General features: G+C 37.8%; 2 protein-coding genes across 4 annotated transcripts in view; both read left to right on the top strand.

Moving 5' to 3' along the window:
* Positions 1-346: 346 nt before the first annotated feature.
* Positions 347-1965, top strand: LOC135793558 (uncharacterized). Its single transcript, XM_065304569.1, has 4 exons — positions 347-673; positions 1156-1329; positions 1408-1609; positions 1811-1965. The coding sequence occupies exons 1-3, from the start codon at positions 585-587 to the stop codon at positions 1592-1594; spliced, it is 450 nt and encodes a 149-aa protein (XP_065160641.1). The 5' UTR covers positions 347-584; the 3' UTR covers positions 1595-1609; positions 1811-1965.
* Positions 1966-2471: 506 nt separating this feature from the next.
* Positions 2472-20624, top strand: part of LOC135793608 (heterogeneous nuclear ribonucleoprotein K-like) — a 33014-nt gene continuing 14861 nt past the window's right edge. Inside the window, exons 1-3 of one of the 3 annotated variants that reach the window (XM_065304623.1) lie at positions 2472-2673; positions 7191-7244; positions 13846-13908. The gene's annotated coding sequence lies outside the window, so the exon portion shown is untranslated. Of the gene's footprint in view, positions 2674-7190; positions 7245-13219; positions 13383-13845; positions 13909-16134; positions 16382-20624 lie in introns of those variants that run through there. The other 2 variants (XM_065304624.1, XM_065304625.1) reach the window with 2 other exon arrangements.

A 20624-nucleotide genomic window follows, 5' to 3' on the forward strand; every position in this document is an offset into this window, starting at 1 on the left:
TCGTACAAATACTGTTAATTTAAAACGTAGGTTTTTAAAACAACTAATTTAATTAGAGATCGTATATTTACATTTAATTATCACGTTTATTCAATAATCTGGTATTAATGGTAACCTTGTCACTTTTGAGATGGCACTGCATGGCACACGTTTGTTTACATATTTTGCTGAGAAATTAAATTAATAGGATAATTTTTAGTAAACTGTAACTATTGCAATTAATTATTAATCATAATTTATTAATGTTTGCATAAATTATACCTATATTAGCAAATTTCGTGCAAAAAGTTGCATCTTTGTCCCGAAATGGAATGCGCGCGCAGCCAAACCTGTAAACCGGTACTTTCAAAAACCCGTTTCCAACGATTCGCGCCGTTACATTGACCATTGTTGATTACTTCACATTATTTCGCTTCATTGGTCGTGTGTGTGCGGCCTGTGTTGCCTCCAGTCGGCTGCATCTGTCCCTCATCTGCTCTTCAGCACTCTTCGCTCACTCCATTCGTGCGTGAATTCGCCTTGGCGAAGGAAGAAAGAACCGCGTGGCAATCGCCAGCTCTAACCGCCACCATCATTCCGAAAGCATGGCGAGTGAAAAACGCACGCAATCCGAACAACTCAAACAACTACTGCACGAATTTCCGCACGAAATCATCAGTCCTGTAAGCTGCAGGTAAGCTGCAAAAGTTAATCACAACATATAACCATTCAATTTTTCCTCAATGACCTTATCTGTGCTTGTACTGTGCAACAATGTCAATGCCCTGTTGCTTCATTTGCTCCATCTGAATGTTTGTTATTATATTACTACACTCATTTGAGCTGAGAATTTCGATTGGCATAACGGTGCTTTTCCGATGGTGCACGCGCAATTAACAAACAAAATTCGCTTATTCGATGAATTAATTTGTGCAGGCCTCGAAAGAAGATGTGGGTGTTTAGGACGTGGTCTGTGGCAAGTATGTTATTTAATTCATATTGCACCAGTCCCGGCCTAATCAACCTCATTGCATTCAACTCGATGGATTTTTATTGTCATGCATGCATTTTTACATAATGATAATAAACAGGAAATTAAAACAAACCCACACGTTTCTACTGTGAACAATCAAATGTATTGTGATTTACTTCCTCATGCTTTGTTCATGTTTACAGTGAGACTGATGCCGCCAAAGTACAAGCACTATCAAAATATGTGTATCCGGTATTGAAAACTGGAATTGAGCACACACTTCGGCAAATCTTGGAAAAAGATGCTCATTTTGTCGCGTTTGGAGAAGCACTTGACGAATTAGAATCTTTGAAACAGACTGGCCAAAAGAGGACAAAGTAAGTGATTACTTCTTGATTAGTACAACACAGCGGTTAAGAATTTAACTAAGAATTCTATTTTATCTGTTTTTTTAGTACTCAAGATGTGGAACCAGGAAAGATTGATTTTGATGATTACAAAATTATAGCTCTGCATAAACAAATTCGTAAAATGCAGAAGAAAATTCAAGCCAACAACACAAAAATCAACAATCTGATGAATCAGGTTGAAAGGAAGCGAGAACGCGTTAACAACGTCCACACAAATTTAATGCAATTGTAAACAATTATGATTGTAGTAAGTTACTGTTGATAAACGCCAAATATTCATCTCTAGCTTCTTGTTCTTTTCTGCATTTCATCATCCATTCTTCATTTTGTTGCTGCAATTCTTCTATTTTCTGGCTGGCAATGCTAATTTGCCTATTTACATCTTCAACATAGGCTTTAATACATGATTGTTCCAAAATCACAGCATTTATTTTGTTTCTTATTTCAGGGAGTGATTCATGCTGAGCATCTTCATCTTTAACCTGCAGGAGGGCTTCCAGTTTGAGTAATTCCAGCTCAAGTTTACAATTTTTCTGATGTAACGCCTATGAAATGTGATATATTAATTAGTTTATATTTTTTAATATTATGATCTTACATTGATTTCATTTATATGCATTTGTGCATTGTCACTGTACTCCTAAGTTTGTATTGATTGATGTGATATTCTCCTGTATGCTGGTGATAAGCAACGAAGGTTTCCGCATTTTGTTGCTCAGCTATGACGAGTTTCGATTTCAAAGCTTCGTTCTGTCCTCTTAGTTTATTTAGCGCGCTATTCATGATTTGAACTTGGTTGGAACGTATCTGTTAAATTGAAGGTTGTGACAATAGGAAATGAATGCTTCTAGAATACCGTAGATGGCGCCACGTATTCTAGTTCTTGAAGAAATCGACGAATTCTTTGTTTAAATATTAGATTTTATGTTTGGCAAACTTTAATTGTTTAATTCAATATGAATGAAATTAAATTGTTGCATATATTTATAGCGTTAAAAACGTTGGGACCAGTTGTAATCTAAAATTATTTATTCTTCTCTAGGTGAGCTCAACAGATGTCGCTGCATGTATCATTTACGCTTCTACGGTTGGTAGTAAAGAGACGCCGAATCGGCGCAGAAGCAAGACGCGCGCGAACCGCTATGTGGTGTGCGTGCAGAGGGCATTTATTATTCAGCTGTTTGTGGAGCAGAGCATCGCTGGCGCCATTGCTTCCGTTCGGCGTTAAATTCCCAGAGTGATAGAAAAAGAGTTTGCAAATTGTGTGCGTCGCCCACGTCGGTCAACTGCGAGACGAGCGGCTCGATTAAGGTTAGTATATTCTAATAGTTGCAATTACGCCGCACGCCGCGATTACATACGCCGAGCAGTCGGCGAAATATCGATAAAAACATGCGTGCTAGCGCTAGGGGCTGCCGTCCGTTGTGCCGGCTGAACGACCTTTTATCATCATGGATGGCATGCCATGTCGTGAGGTTGGACGCTTCGCGGGCATCGATGCCTCGCCGCCGGTTTCTGAAATTATTGTCGACGCACGCCGACACTGCCCGCGCGCTTGCTATTAAAACGAAATCAAGTAATAACACAACAGTTGATGTTGATAAAATATTATGATCATAGATAAACGCGATGTTGGGTTTGCGCACCACACGGCACGATGGCTGTGTGTACATGCGTGGATGTGTATGCGTGCTAGTTGGATAGAATAGATCGTGTTTTGTTTGTTTCGGGTTAGGAAACATTTCACACTTATCTCTTTGTTTTCACGTGGCTTTGCAACATTGCGACGTTTTATTTTGTGCGTTTTTTGATTTGGTTTATAATAAATTTACGTGAATCTTGGATTTATTCTTTGCTTACATCTAGAGCGAAAATAATATTTCCGTATTTTGATTTCGCAATACTACATAACTTTTGTGATTTATAGGAAGCGGATTGAAATGTGCAATTTAAATATTTTATGTTTCTTTGATGGTAACAGGATGCGAAAGACATTATTACCTCGATAGGTTATTTTTATTTTAACAAAGACTTGTCAAAAATAGATATTTATTAACATGTTTTTATCAGAAGGTTTTCCCTGCTGACAAGTTGCCGCTGAAATTCCATATCAATCTAGTTAGCAGTTATTATCGCCCGGTGACATCGTGCTGTTCCAAAAAAAGATCGTTAATTAAAAACCCATAAATCCAACCGAAACTACTATTATTCTAGTATTGGTAATTGAAAACCGCACCGAACGTGAAAACCGAATTAACACGCGCTCGGACATATTAAAAAATAGTTTCCAAATTCTCTTTGCCTAGCTTCCTGTCGAATATTTCTAATTGCTCTTTGCATATAGTCCCCATATCCACCCAAATGGAGTATACCTGAAAAATACACGTAACGAGGCACAGGCAAATGTTTGCAGTGTAATAAACAAACAAACTAAAACAAACAAAATTTCTTCAAAGTCTTCTGACGTCGCCGATAACGTCAAATGCTAAAGATACACTAACGCCATGAACTAAATAAATAATATATTGAGTCTATTTTGGTATTTTAGTAGGAAGTAAGTGTAATTTGTAGTGTGGAAATCAATTTAGGACATTTTTGAAATAAAACTTTGAAGCATCATGATTTACTTGTCCGCTTTAATGAAATGTATTATGCGGTAGTAATTGAATTTAACAACTTGCAATTTAAACTAATGCACGGCATTAGTCACAAGTTAATAATTCATGCGCACATTGAACGTAATCATACGTACGTGGAAGATAATTATCTAGTGCATTTCTGCTATCGTGACTTATTTATTTTACGTGTGTATAATTAGCTTGTGTATATCGCAAATGTTGCTTTACTTTGTAGTTACAGTTCCAATATTGAATATGTGTGTTAGGTGAAGTGGTCGATGTATCGATTTTTATTTGCCCCTAGTTTTGTTTGTAATGTTGGTGGTTGTAGCTGTCGATGGAAAAGTGTCAAGCGTGTCAACATTTGTACAATTTTCAATAACAAGTTATTACTTTGAACACATGGAAATTAATTATTTTCATTGAAATTTTATTCCGTAGTAATTAATTAGATTTTTCTTTCAATACTATAGGCTGTTGGTAAATATAAACATTATTTTTGTGTTTGGTCTTTTTATAAACATGGCATGTTTATATCGGTTTGAAGAAGACACACACGCGCGGTTGGTTGCCAGGCAACGCAAATGTCTGACCATACAAATACGATACAAAATGCATTATCCCATTATCCATCAATGTTTCAATATAATCGTTACATCGAAACTAATCTATGCATCATTAATGTGCCGTGCGCGCTTTCCTGTGTGCTTACGTTGTTATCCTGCGGGGTGAAGGAGGGAAGGTATATGTCCATCGGCGTGCCGCAAAAGGGCAGAGGCAGGCAAAATTCTTTCCTAACGCGTTCATTTCCTATTCCTTGGTTTATTGCTTCCTACATGACTGCTATTATCTTTTTTACTTTCGTTTTTATTTTCACACTAGTTAAAATTATTAGTTTTACTACTACGCATTTTGCTGCAAGGGAAAGAAATAGGATTTAACGATAATTTAATTTCCATAACTTTTCTAGATTTTCTTTGGAACATTCAAAATCACAAAAAAATACGATTACTATTACGACTTTGATAAAAGTTATTATGTCATTGAAAATGACACAATTTTGTAAGACAACTCTCAATTTCTATAGGTTTATTTGTTCATCCGAGTGTTCAATGTTTGCAACTCTAAACCACAAACAACAACACCAATAGCATAGAAAATTTGACACACTTTAATGAAAGGCCGACTTCTTCGCAAACTATAACAACAACAACGAATCTATATTAATTTAAGTGTAACAGTGTGTAGGATGTAGTATGAACAAACACGTATATTTAAGTATTGTTGAAAACGTCATAAAAACGTACAATGAACAGTAAACAACATCAATTCACTTCACACACGTGATCAACATGGGATGAGATAAGACACACAATGATATATGTGCTACGGCATGGTAATTAGGGTTAATAGCACCGAGAATAGAAAAAATATACGAGGCAATTAACATCACGAAATGGCAAATTACTCGGAAGCATTTTCTCTTTGACTTTATGGTTGATTGCTATCATATGTTTATATATTTAAAGTATTGCAAACTGTTGAGATACTTTCTATAGTCGTTATTCCCTTTTGTATTTCCCGGATGAAATTAGTTCTGGATTTGTTTATAAAAAGATTGCATTGATAATCGTTTTGTGCTGAAACATTAGAAACCTAGTTGTTGTTTTAGCTAATAGAGGCGCAACTGTAACGCGTCTTAAGTGCGCAGTTTTTGCTTCTTTCCTTTTAGGTTGCTTCTGTTGATAGTTGCGAGCAGTTATTGTCTGTTTTGTAGCTGAAAGGATTTACGAGCTGCGCGTTCTTACAAGATTTCACTTATGATAATTAAAATGATTCTCGTAACTTCCAAACATGTTTCGAAAATGACTTTGGTAGTGAAAAATGTGGAAGCACGCTAAAACTTTGTATTTATGTCAGTAACTTTTAAAACGGAATTTATTATCCGGCTAAATATATTGACGATGAAAAGGTTTATTCGTTAGTTAAAACTAAACATTAAAATATGCTTTAAATCATGTTGCTGTCGCTTTAATCACGTTTCATATTGGTAATAATTATTTCATTCGTCCGCCCATATCAAAAAACATACCGTGCGCACTGGTTGCATTACTCTGTTGCTCTCTACTGTTGACTGAGCTGATCGTGGTGAAATTGTGCTCCCGTTTTTATCTACCCACTGCGGACAAATCCTACATGCGAGAATTGTAGTTATCGATCGCATGTGGCTGTTGTGTTGTTGCTGAACCATGTGTTCGGATATGAGATTTAAATTTTGAGCACTGCGAATGATATTGTAACGAGTGCTAAATGCTTTTGTAAATATTTTTTACTCTACCGTATGTATGGTACGCAGGTACTAAAAGGTTAAGTACGTGTTAGTCATACAGGCTGAGTCAATATATTGTTCGATTCTGGCTAAAAGTATCTATTTGTGCAAATGGAAAGCATAAAATAAACATGTTTAAAGTTTGTGGCCTGCCTTTTCTTTTCATTTTCTGTTTCTTATGCGTATTTCTTTGTTATTTTGTAGTCTCTTTGTGTTACATTTTTGAAGACACAGAAAGAGCCTGTCGATACCATGTAGCACGTGTTTTCAGGTTACGATATCTATATTGTCGCGCGCTGAACGGACAATCGTCGATTAATTATTTATCATCGTATAGCTTTGTCCGCTTCAAAAAGTGCTCCCAACGCTTTGCAACTACATAACTGCGATTGGCGTGTGCGTGTGAATAATTGAACGCGATATCGAATTTATGTGTGTTCAATATTTATTTAAATTGCATAAGAGGCGCAACTTATTTAAGCGCATACAAAATGTATAAATACTTCGTCCCAATATAAAGGGCGATAAAGAAATGGTGCGGATATAATAACATTTAATTTTATGCCAAGTATAAAGTCGGCGTATTTGTCACCTTGTATTGCACATTCAACTGAGCCTACTACTCTCGTTGAGTTTATTCGAGTTGTAGTATCGCTTTTATGGAATGACATCCAAGAACAGGTTACACAAGTCGCACAATGTGCGATGGTTTATCGCGCGTACGCTTTTAAAACGGTTTTATTAATCGGAAATGAAGATTTATGTCTGCGCTGTGAGCTTTTCACACGTAGGCAGTTGTGCAATGAGATGCAGTTTATAAAAACTTCAAGTACAGCACTTGTATTTCCGCATTGTAAATTTCTGCATTTGTTTGTTTTCAGGTGGTGACAACATTCGAATTTGAGTCCAAAACGTGTGCCTATTTTACTGTTAAGGTAAGTTCTTGTTTTATGCTAAAAGTTTTGTGCACAGAAAATGTACATGTCATTCACGAAAAGTTGCGAGTTATTTCGGATATAATTGTTTGTTTTTTCAATTGCGTCGCGCAGCACGCGATACTAAATTTTCGGACAAAACGACCACATCCTGGACCTGACCTGCACTGTTTAAACTAGGTTTGATAAACATTTGCATTTTACTTGGAATAAATTGAATAAATAACTTGCCGCAATGGTCTGGTATAAAATGGCAGCTCCTCTGGTATACCGAGCGAGCAAAATGAGCGTATTTTGCAATCTCTTTTACGTGCAGTAAACTAGCTATAAACTAAACGAAACCACAAAAAATCCGTTCTGTATCGCCCGTTCACGATTCATCTTGCGAACACATGAGACATTTGAATATTTTCTTAGCTTATTGGCAGAGCGCGTCTAAATATAAACAACATGTAAATATTCTTTTAGACTTGTTATTTTACCAAGTGTTAATTTATTTACGCGTTACGTTACGTTAGGGCACACCGTTAGAATTTCCGAATTCCACACGACACATCTGCACGTGTGTATGTGTATGCGTGTGCGTCGTGAAATAGCTGTTAATAATTCCATTTAGTCGAACGCGTGCTGTGCGTACGATCGTATAGTTTTTTTTTTGTTGTGGGTGGTCCCGATATAGTTTTAATCGTTGTCGGAAGTTTTATTCCCAAACTATGGCGCGCGCAAAACTTGGTTTGTCCGCTTATAGCAGGATAATTTGTCAATAAAATATGGATGGACAGCGGGCGAGTAATCTGTTTATCAGTGCTGGCCGATCGTTTTGACGATAATATCGCGTGTCGAAGGTTTTCCATTCGTTCCTAGGCAACGCGACTTGGTCGCACACCACAAACGACATCGAAACCAGGAAAAAGACCCCCCCTCCCTTCTCCCGGCACCTTCTGTGCTGGGTGCTCGACAAATGCGTAATTAATAATTGAAATATTTAATAAGTATCGGGCGTTAGGTAATCATATGCTGTTTCCTTGCCGTTTTCCGCTCGGCGTACCCTGGCTGCATTTAGCTGATCGAAACGTGTCGCTGTTTATTTTTGTCATGGCTGTTCGTAATATCCTGTATGGGATTGTATGCTGGAGGCTTCGTACAGGTGTGTATGGGTGGTTAGTAGTCGACGTCGATTCCGCCATGGCCGACAAACCACCCCCACATTACTTCCTGCATATTTAATGGACAACCTCATCATTTATTTACCAATAGCGGCTCTAAGCAACGATGATTATTGGTTCGACCGGTGGCTTTCGGCTGAGTTTCCCGACTGTTGGCCGGTAAACGCGTTCAAAATGTGTTGCGTTTCCTAAAGTGGAACACGCGTTTGATCCGCTACTGGCTAAATTCAAAGGGAATGTTATTAGATAGCATTGCTATTAAATATTGATTATTATCTGTTTGTTCATTTGGTCGTTAGTCATTTTCATATCGTCCGAGATCGGCGCGCCGCTTTGTTGTTCTTTGATGGCGTCCGGGCTGAACTTTAGATTGCACCGACGTGCAATCGGGTGTAATTAATATTAACTTTAGCGGCGTTATTCGTGGATCGTGGCGGCATCTTCTAAACCAAATTACCTTGATGCGGCCAGCGCTCAACATTAATAATGAACAAGGCGCTTCCGTCATTTGGGAAATAAACTTAAAATAATGAACGCTGGCGCACATCGTCTAGAGGTGTACACATATTTGTAATTAATACATATTTTAAAAAATGGTATCAATGCAATAAGTAGCCTTTTGCGTGTGTAGTATCATATCAAATCAAGTGACGTTTATATTCATATTCGTTTTGTTTCGTTTCGTTTGTCCGTTGCCAATTTATGTAATATCTACTAATAGAGTTCTACCTGTCTGCCCTGGCAGGAAAATATTTTCAAGAATTGATGGAAGGTTATTTGGCCTCGTTTTGTTCGGCTCGCCTGTCATTTAATATTGGTGTATTTCACATCGATTCGTATTGTTTTGTTCGCCGCTTCTACTCCAATCATCTTAATTGAGGCGAACGGTGGCATTTGTTACATCTTTTCCAGGGGAATAACTCCTTGAAAAGTTGCGCTTTATCTGTATTCGGACGAGTTTGTTTGTTTGTCCTGACTTTACCAAAACGCATCATAAAATATACCGGCGATGAATTCAATAAGTTTCTAGATTATAAGCAAGTTTTCGATCGACCCGGGTCTCTGTTATCTGTTTGTGCCTTGTAGGCTCGCTCAGCGCTTCATAAACGGAAGTAGGGAATTCCCTGTTGCATCAGCGGCTGAAGGAGCGGTCTGGTCTGGCTTGTGTGACACTACATGTCACCCTCTTTGGCTGGGTGCGCCAATGTTACCCGTGCGCGCCTGTATATTTTCTTGTTTTGCACGGCATTCTCGAGAGATTCGACAATTCCACGCCGGTCCCCTAATGTGTATTTTTATATGGACGGATGGTCGGGAAATCTATTCGCCGAGGATATTTGTGTCACACGGGAGGAAAATTTCGCTGAATTCCTCTTCCCTGTGCCACTATTTTCGCCTGTCGTCTTGTGTTGCAGCTTTGTGTCGCGCTCGCGAGAAATATATGAATGGCTCGTTGCGTGTAATAATATCAGCGAAGATAAATGACTGGGCAACTTAGCAACCGGAGACAGGAGAAAAATACGCACCGTGTCAAATTGTGTTTGTTCAACGATGCGTTCTTCGTGAATCTCTGAAATTGAAATGTTGCCGGGAAATAACATTTTACATTAACTGCAATGTTTGGAGATTTTGATTAATAATAGAAGCAAATGGCAATGATTTAGAATTCTTGTCATAAATTATAGTTTCTATTACTCCTCACCACTTGAAATTTGAATTAGCATTAGTCCTGGAAATATTTCACTCAATGGTAATTTCGCGCATCGGAAGCAACACATGAAGAGGCAACCAGTGTGCGAATGGCGTGCGATTGCCAAGAAATTTTGTAGTGTCCGACCAAAAGTTTTACTCCTATCACAAAATCTCCCCTGGACTTTTGCTGTATTCCGCTTTGGTCCGTCACTAAATTTAAATCATTGCGCTTGTGCCGAATGGGTTATTAGATCGTGCTAATTAACCTAGACTGCAAACAGATCAACTTGTTTCGTGCGCCAGCGACATCGAATATTATGTTTTAATCGTTTTAATCAATTATACTCGATTGATGTGGGTGTGTGTGTTTACATCCGCGGTTTGCGCATTTTGCACGATATTTACGCGAGCGTAAAACCGTAGCGAATGCAATGAATATTGTGCATAAATCAACACTGGCATTCTGAGGGACTACAACTTGTTGAATATTTTAGATCGTGTACTAAAACTCAATTGGAAATTTTTCGTATTAATTATACTTGTATGTTTTTACGTTGATTATTTTTACATTAAGGGTGTCCTATAGTATGTTGCATTGCTGGAGGCTTCGTTATGTGAACGAGGTGCTCTTGGTGAGTATGCATAACACATTGTTGTCAAGTTTCCCAGCTTGGCCTCATCGAAACAGTTCACTCACGTTCGCAAACACGCCGCTTATGTGACAGGCCTGGTTGCGCTTATATATTGTCGGTGGCACGGATTCACTGCACTGTAAGCAGAGTAAGTGCGGTGTTTTCTATAGTTGCCGATTGGAAACATTCCTGAAATAGAACAAACATTCATATTTTATCTGTAAGGCAAATACCACGGAAATATTTATTTAGGTATATACTTTGTGGAAAACTATTTCCTTATTTTTCTGATTGGGCTTGTGAAGTTTGTTTTTTTCTCTCGCGTCATTTGCGTTTGATCGTCGCATAGAGTCCCAGTAGAGGTAATGAATGACTGTTTAAACTTCGTCAGTGCAGGAATAATTGAAGAACAAACACGACAAACGTTAATTAACAGGATGTTCAGGGTAAATTACAGCAAACTTTCCATTGAATTAAATTCTATTTTGCTGGCTGCGCAATTTGTTACAGTGTGCGTTATCAGAAATTCTGCAAATAACATACGCATGTTTCATAAATCAAACCGTCGAGTGTAAAATGACAGCGAATCCGTGAAATGAGTTTCGACTGCCGATTGTTGAAAGAATTATGAAACTATTATTTATTACCGCATCTGATTAAAAATTAATATTCAGCATTCAGTTGTGACTGCATAATACTTTTCTGGTTTTCATACTTGTAATTTGGTACGACGTTCCGCTTGAAATGTTAACCATCCGTGCATCATCAATATTTCAGCGTCTTCGATTCGCAATTACCTATGCTCGTCGTCTTTGATAACTAGACGCATATAGAAGTCGATTGCATGCCGCATGCATCCCTAGCATGTTTTCTTCCCATGCATGTCTCGCTGACCGATACAACGTCAGTCTGTAATTTTCCTATGCCACGTCGTAATTTAGCCTAATAGCTTATTATGATTACTAATTCATGTGGGAAATCCCAATTGCGTCCAGCGTTTAAATGCAACTTTATAATTATGTACCATACCATCTATGTGATAGTTGGAAACTATTTTTTATTACGTCCAGCGCGTCCAGGGATTTATTTCCCATTATTAATATGCAGTGCTATTAACTACCACCGATACAAAGTTGGCTGAATTTTATATTTGTATTGCGTAGAGCATTCATTGTTTAATATTACAGAATAGGCGATGGGTTAATACATAAATTGGTTCTTTTTTGTTTTATGTTCGTTATTTTCATTTTTATTATAGACGAGGGAAAAGCCATTGGTTTCGAGAATCTTCTGGTGGCGTGTCATTCTTCGTGTTGCATTATAATCACATTTATGCAAGGGACTAGTTCTTTGAAGATATCATATAAGGACTGACATTATACAATTGTTCTCATTCTTCGAATTGAAGAAAGGTATTGGTCTAATGTAGAATATTCTCCGAATTTCATAGGTTAACACAAGGGTGCAGTTAGTAAAATTCATAGTAATCATAGTACTGCAAAACCAGGTTTGCTTAAAGATTTGAGTGGAGTAAATGTTCATAGCAAACTTGAATTTGCTCTCGGAATAAGTCATATTGACCTTGAGATTCGTGATTATTCCCGCAGAATCAGAAATTGTTTTATAATTTCACACATATTATAGTTCTGCAATTGAACAATTTAAGTAGATTCATTGATTGTGAACCATTGTTTCATATATGGTAAAAATGACTCATTTTATTGTTATTATCAAAATGTGTTACGAAAAATTTCGATTTTCTTTTATACCACACATAAACGCTCATTCGCACGTACATTAGCATTTATTCATAAAATGTTTTATTGTTCATACAAGTAATAATAAATAACATATTCCATTTAGTGGAATAATCAGCAGTATTTCATGCGCTGATTAAAAATTAGAAGCAGTACCTATTTAACGCAACGTGCTTGTTCGACGCCGCTGTGCCAATTCAACACGAAGCCTAATAAAATAAATGTCTTAATTTTACGATAACATTTCACGAATAATAACATCACCCAAATGGCAGCGCCCAGAATGTGCTATTAAAATATGCTCATGATGCCTAGAGTAAATTGTGTCCATTATGTTAATTACGTACAAATAAAATGCGTACGCCCGAGCAATTTATCGAAATGCCATCAAGACAGATAATGCAAGCGCTCATTACGCGATGTGTTTTTTTTTTATTCATACAAAAACCTACCTAGAGTGGTAGGGAGCATTGAGGTTACTTTTACGAGTGGATGTGGCTGGACAGCACGGAAGGGGTGAACGCCAATAACAATAGTCAAAACGCAGGTCTCCGGCGATTGTTTGTATTCGGAAATTGGTCGTCATGACTACATGACAACAACAATCAATCGCGGCCACGCATCGGCGCCATTGGCTCCCGTGGCTCCCATTTGCACTGGGCGAATGGGCAACGCATCCTGGGGGAGATGCGGGAATGATAAGTTGATGGTCGTCCTCGACCGATGGTCAGTACCTCGCAAGACATCGCACCGCGCAGTTCTCGATCATAAGTCTCTGCAAACACACAGCACCGCCACAAGCCATCAACGAATTCATCAGGAAAAGTCTTACTCTGAAAATTTTACAAGTTTTCATAGCCAATCGCATCCGAACAGGCAGGCGCGCCGAGTGTGAGTTTATTTGTTTTTCGGTTTTCCCACTCGACGAGCGTGTGTGATCGCGAGGGGTTGTTGTTTGTGTACTCGGCGTTGTGCGCGTTCTGAGAGTCGACTCGTTTTCCTTTTAGTTTCGCACACTTGAGTTTGTTGTTCGCACATCCAGCGTTGTGGTTGGTTTGCACGTTTTCGCGCGCTGCTGAGAGCCGGGCGCCTCCGCCGATTGCACGTTTTGTTTTTCCAGCATCGGCAAATGCACTAGACTCTACACTAGAGGAAGATCTATTGAAGCGTGGTTATCTCATCTGTATTTATTCGACTCCGCTCTTTCTTAGCGCACTTGTAAACATCACACTTTAAGGCAACTGCACTGAACCGTATCGAAACTCTTTTCAATAGTTTCCCACTTCTTTTTCACACACATGCATCTGTGTTACCAACTTTTAATTTATATTCATTCCTTGTCATTTTGTTACAGAAGTCGAGGTCGACAGGACAACGCGGAGGATCCGACTCGACCGTAATTATCATTTAATTCAGGGTGAGTTTTAGTTTCATTTTAATAGATAATTCCATTATATCATCAACTCCTACAGCAGAAAACTGGAAGTTACAAAAAAATTAAAATTATAGTCTGTCGCGTGTTTGCCTAGTATTTTCACTCTAGTTTTTTTCCGTGTCGCCGACATCGAATATCCACAATTCGAGGGTGTTTAATGACGGTGCAACACGAACGCAAACTGCTGCAGTTCATCGGCTAATGCGCGTATGAAATGACGACTGCGAACGCCCCATAAAAATAAAACGTAATTGTCCACCGAGCATGTTTGTTCCTTCCGTTATTCGTCGAACAAAGGAACAGTCACAATATGCTCAAACCATTTTTCTACTACATTTGAGTTAAATTATAACAATCATAACATGATCACCGCCAACTGGATTCATGTATAACATTTAAATTATTTTACTTGCGTCTTTGTGATATATCTAATTTGAACATTCTGATCTTTGTGCGTGCCTCAAACGATAATTCAAATTAGATAATTCTAATTGTTAAGTAAAGCGTGCAAAGCGATTCTGATTGATCCTGTGGTTTTGCTGCTTCCTATATCTCTTTGACTTGCCTAGCAAACGTCTTCCACTGTGAAGCTACTTTAATAGTAGATTAGCGCAATGCCAGGAACAAGTCGCGTGTGCTTTCATCAAGATTATTAGACGTTAATTACATACACTTAAATGAGCAAGAAAATTGTTATTTCTCGACGTTTTACTATACTGATAATTTATAATATATTCATTCATTATTTATTCCCGGAAGAAATTCGCGAAAATATTTATCTTTCTAATTGGAATAGAAGTTTCACATAAAAAAAGACTACAAGATGTACCTTTATATTTCTTGACGTTGACGTATTATAGCACGATTATGCCATGCGAGTTACCGTTTTATTACTGGGCGTAATTTATGACTGACGAAAGTGTAACATCAAAGTGTTCGAAGCATGCCACCAAAAAAAAACGACGTGCGAAAGAGTTTTTAATTAATTAGCTTACATTAGCTTGTTTACAAAATGTTGTGTGGCTGATGGGTGGTCGAGCAAAACACGCGCCGCCATTATGTTACACAACCGTGGGGCTGTCACTTCTTGCACAAGTTTGCGATTCAAAATTGGAAATACACTCACTCGATGCAATTCGCATGTAGGTATAAAATTTGAAAAAAATTGTGACATGTAAATGTCACAATAAATTTAAGTCGGCCTCAAAAGCACTTAAGTAAGTTTCAAAGATGTGCTTTAGATGCTCAAAATAGACTGCATATGCGCATATTATCTTTGCACGACGCTAATATTTATTAAGAGCATCCTTCCTGGTATTGCATTACCTTCAGAGTAACCTTTCTATTTATATTTAAAGTTTTCCCGGTAGTAATCATTTGGGATATTTTATAGTTCGGGAGACCGGTAAACTTGTCATTTTAATCTAGGGATATCGGATTTAGGAAGTGTCATCATATCAAGTTTTCCTAATGGATCTATTTATGAACTTCCAAAAATATATCGAATGTGCAATCCGTAATATGTTTCGTTTATTATTAGTCTACTTTTAGTTAACTTGATAGCAACTGGAACCGACAATTTTGCCTTTTATTAGATATTGTGAATACCCAACATTCCACATTTTATTTTATTACTTCAACGAAAACAATAGCTATTAAATTAGGTTGAAACAAAACAATTTTCTAGCTTTGAGCATGATCTAATTTGAATACACGGCACACCCATTAACTGTAAATTCAATTAGTTTGTAACTGCATTAAGCAGGTATGTTTGTATTTTTTCCTTTGTTAAATCTGCGTTAAACATTTTTTTGAACTTTATTTTGCATTACTATGCGAAAACAGTTTTCTCTATAAGCTTAATACCGACGCGCAGTTTCGGGGGTAACGACGTACTATTAGTAACCACACTTCCGGCATACAAAACGTCCGTTTTACCCATCAGCCATAACTTAATTGTGCACGTACTTTTTGAATTACTTTGGATGCTTACAAGGCGTTTTTTAATAATGCTCCATAAAGTGTTCGAAACGTTGACTTCAATAAGTGCCTACTTTGTAAAATGGTAGGTTTTGGAATTTTGTTGGGAATTCCCATATCTCCTTGTATGTTATATTTTACAACACTCGAATGAGTTCATGATACGATTGTTGGGGGAGCGTCGATTCGGCTCCGCGTACTTCGGTGCAAAGTCGACCGCGAGCCTAGTATGCCGTCGACCATACAATCGCGTACAACGACTTTGCGCTTGTGCTCTCAACATATACTTGTTTTCTTGTGCGAGGACACGCAGTCCAAGAGCAACCGGCTCGAGAGTTGCTATTATGTGCGTCGTCGAATGAATGAAAGTGATTTGTTCAGTGTCACGAGAGAATTATTCTTGGACGTTGTTCCCCTGTGCGTTGTGTTGTATTTTTGGCATTACGTTGATTATTGATATCAATTGTCACCGAAGGTAATTAATTTTTTCTTTTACTAGTATACAATTCTAATGGTGTGTTTATGACAATTTTGTTATTCTATTGTTTGCTTTGCCTTGCCTTGCCTTGAACTTGCGTCGGCGATAACTAGTAAGCAATAAATTATTGCTTTGCGCACTTGGAATATTTACCTAAGCAAATTACGTTAATTGGTGGCAGTTGAAGCTAGTTAATCATATCGTAAAAAAGTAACAAATAGTTTTCTTTCGTCTTGCAGTTTAAAATTTGGCGGCTTGTGAGTGAGACGTGCGCGTTTCTCACACCTTCGGCTCATTTCCGTTCATTAATTATCGCACGTCAAACCTAAGACATGTTCGCTCGGCTAGCGGCCTTAGACATGCGGCGGTACGCTTGGCTATTTTCGTGCGTGTATTCATGCTAAAACCTTTTGAAATCTCGCTGGGCTTATTTTTAACACTTTGTGCAATATTTCGCTGCATCTCATCATTTTCAAGTTTCGAAATTGAAACAACAGTCACATTTTCGGTTTGCTAGCAAATAAATCAAGTTGAAACTAGTTGGAGTGACTTTGAGATGTTATTCGGTATATATTAGAGTTAAAATCTGAAACCAGGAATAGTTTAAATCGGTTTGTTAAATGGAGTATTTTATTGAATATTGAAAAATATTTATTTATCAATTAATGCCTTTAAAATTGTAGCAAAACCCCCAAAACACCACACACTGCACTATTTAGTCAACTTTCATTAATTAGGTCTACGCACGCGCGTATTACATATTAAATGTAAATTAAAGTGAAAGTGTAACGCTTTTTGAAATCGAAGATTTACATAAATTGTTTTATTTTCGTGCGCAAGGCTACCTAACGCAGGTTAATAATGGCGTACACGAGAAATTGAATATGCTTGTACTTGCAGCCGCGACTAATGCAAAGAATCCGCCATAATCTCAAGCATCAAAGTTTCTAATCTTCGTTGATGGTGTGTCTCAAGTTATTACTTTGCGTTAACGACAAGGATTGAAAAATAAAACACATACCTCAAACGCTTCCAGACATTTCGACGGTGTAATTATATGAGAGTTAAAAATAATGTAGACGGTACACAAAAAATACCTATCAAAATTGTTTATTTGCCTTGGCTGGGTTCTCTCAGTATACTTGCGAGGCACGTATTCAACATTTAAGTCCACGTGAGGTCGCGTCACCATGGCAGAAGAATAAAGGTCGATGTTAACTCACCGCGAATCGCTAAAAGTCCACATTGACTTGTTACCGCTGTTTGCAATCATTTGAAAGCCCACAAATACCTTTGATTATCACATTCCGTATATAATTACACATTCCGTACAGAATGCCTTTGCAACATAAATATAGGAATTGTATTTACGTTTTCATTAGCCGGTCAGGTCAGTCATGCCTTGAAAATACCTGTAAATGGGATATTTGCAAATTACACATTTATATGGCTGTCAATTACCATTCACTCGTTTAATATGCGTTCGGTTCTTGCTTCGTATTCGTGCAGCATGCGTGGTGCGCCCGTAAACAGGTTGATTTAAAAGCGACACAAACAAATAAATTATTTGTAAATCAATGCATACGTTCATTATATTTGCCGGTAATTATTGGTTATTAGAGCTGAAGTCGAGAATTGACTATATAATATTATATTATTCCCATAGAAATAAAATACTGTAAAATTTAATATTAGGGTCGTTTAATAAAATACGAAATAAGAAATACATAAAAACTTCGGAAAAGTATAGAATAGAAATTTCTACTCTAGTGTTTGTTTCCTTCAATTACGAAGTGCATTTTCTCGTATTAATTGCTTAATGCAACAGCTTTCTATCTATCAATCTCTACAAACAAAACGCAGTTAATTGTACGCTTGTAGGACTGCAACCGAGACTAACAGCTTAATAGCAAAAAACGTACTAGAGTCAAGAATTGAACATTTTGCACGCTCTTAGAAGATTATTTGTCGAAAATGTTGACCTGAAAACGCACACAAAAATTCATTCACTGAATAGTTTCCTAACATTAACTAGCTGCTCGCACGTGAAATAATGCGTTGCTGCGCACCGACTAAGTGAACTAAATTTTTATCCGTTTTGTTTCTCCTTGTACGCGCCGAGGCTAGTTGAGAGTTTGTCCTGGTTTCGCTTGGTTTGTGGGCTCGACTCATGAGGGTGATGATCGCATCGCATGTCGCGCGCACATACGACTGTTTATTGGACGTGTAAACAAACGCGCACAAATCACGTCCTATCTCTCTGTGCGGTAGTTACCGGTGACTTAGAGCCGCGGAAAGAAGCGGCGGTACACATCCAACCCGTGAGAACGCAAAATGGTAAATTCTAAATCGCTCCCAACGCAAATGAACGAACATGCTGCGCAATATATTGCACTGCACGATGTGCACACTGAGATGTATCGATAGATAGTTTGGGAAAAAGTACGAAACGTGAGTGTAGAGTTAGAGTTTACAGTTTCAGAGACTATGTACGCAATGCTAGTACCTGCAGCTTGTGTATGGCTTGTACTTCTGCGTCACGTTCAACGTGAAGGTGAAGAAGGCACGGTTCGTTTCATCGCTTTGTAGAAAGTTGTAAATTAATTATGTAGCGTTTAATTTCTCGTAAATCCACGCCTAGGTCTTGGAAGAAATGAGTTATTAAAATATATTATGCGGAATTTGTTATATCCTTAGGTTACGAGAAACATTTTGAAATTTAAGTATACAAGGCTAGCTATTGCTAGTATGCAACGTTTTTTTGTTGTTATTATGATACATAATTAAATATCAAGATGAGACATGGATGTTGTGTGAGACATCGTGACGCTTCAGCTTATATTTTGTCATCTACGGGCTTGTCACGGTTGGCGGAGGTAATTTGAGGAATTCGGAATTTGTAATTTATTTCCCTGGGCGAATGACGCTTGACGAATATTAATGATGTCTTTGCGTTTTTGAGACGTAATTTTCGAAAACGCGGATGTTGGTTACTGTTGAATAGACCAGTGCGTATTATTTGAGCTGGTTGAAATGCGTTCAGCGAGTATTTTTAGTCGTCGTACGGATTGTCGTCGAAGAAGCGATTATTTAATGCATAAAGATGCCCAATTTATTAGTCGGTTTAATCGTGCTGGTTACCAACGCCGCATAGCGCATCGTTGACTTCTCGAGCACACTCCTAATAAATCTCATCCTTTTCTACCAGCAGAATCTATTTTTATCAAGCGAGTAGCGACTGTGAGCAATACATCGCCTTCCTAATTGTCTTAAAAATACGGAAAGTCGGACGCGGAAAAAAGGCACTTTTCGAGCAGCCATTGAAGCTGAAACTTGGTTCGCAACTGAAATTGACCGAATGTTACAACTTGGATGAGATAGCATGCCGAACATTTGCTGATGAGCCGGATTCGGCGTAATAAACAAGCGGAGCGCGCACGAGAACGCAAACAAGTCGATAAATTATTGTGAGCATTCTAATTTTTTTCTTCTTTTTTTTTCCTGTTAAAAATTAACCGATGCGAATGGGTCGTTATACAAGCGCGTCGCGCTATTATGAAACCGCCGCGACATCGAAACAGTAAATTCTACAAGTTTACGAGGTGAGAGATTGTGTGCCACACTCGGTGTCTTCAAATACTTTGGACGAAAGCAAATCAAAAAGTTTAAATAAATTTCTTCGACTAAGGTGAATTATCGGGGATTCAAGTTCTCGCATTTATTACGATTTATACCGCTCCGAGTTTACTGCGTGATGTAAACATTAAACTATTCAGGACTCTTTTACAAAGGTAATCCATTAACGGTAAATAACGAAGAAGGAAAAAATACAATAAAACAATTATTTATGATTATGGATATCGTATAGCAATGCCAATGATGATATAGGTAGTTATAAGTTATGACTTTTTGTGCATTGACCTTTATTTCATATTTATTCACTTTTTCTTTCATTGGTATCTATGCCACGATGAAGAAATGAGGTAAACTTATAATGCCCATTATTTTTTACCATCATCAATGCCACAATCGATGCAATCGTCTAGCATCATCATCTTGCTTGTTAGTGGTTTATAATACAGCTTTTGATTTTGTTGCACCATCGCAAGTCACGATTCACGAACGCCGAAGAAATAGAAACGAGTTTGCTTTCCGGAATGAGGAATGAAATACGGTACAGCATTGGTATGCAACAAGTAATATTATTTTGGTTTCTTCTGCAGCTATAACAAATCGTCTC

Source organism: Atheta coriaria, unplaced genomic scaffold (assembly GCF_025399875.1).
Source record: "Atheta coriaria isolate IRGN ID8LTWV9N9 unplaced genomic scaffold, Caltech_Dcor_3.1 hic_scaffold_6_pilon, whole genome shotgun sequence".
Lineage (NCBI taxonomy): Eukaryota > Metazoa > Arthropoda > Insecta > Coleoptera > Staphylinidae > Dalotia > Dalotia coriaria.

What these genes read in the sequence shown, in the direction of transcription:
- LOC135793558 (XM_065304569.1), top strand. Translation starts at nt 585, where the DNA reads ATGGCGAGTGAAAAACGCACGCAATCCGAACAACTCAAACAACTACTG. An exon ending in ATCAGTCCTGTAAGCTGCAG is followed by an intron (nt 674 to 1,155) that starts GTAAGCTGCAAA and finishes TCATGTTTACAG; the next exon opens with TGAGACTGATGCCGCCAAAG. An exon ending in ACTGGCCAAAAGAGGACAAA is followed by an intron (nt 1,330 to 1,407) that starts GTAAGTGATTAC and finishes CTGTTTTTTTAG; the next exon opens with TACTCAAGATGTGGAACCAG.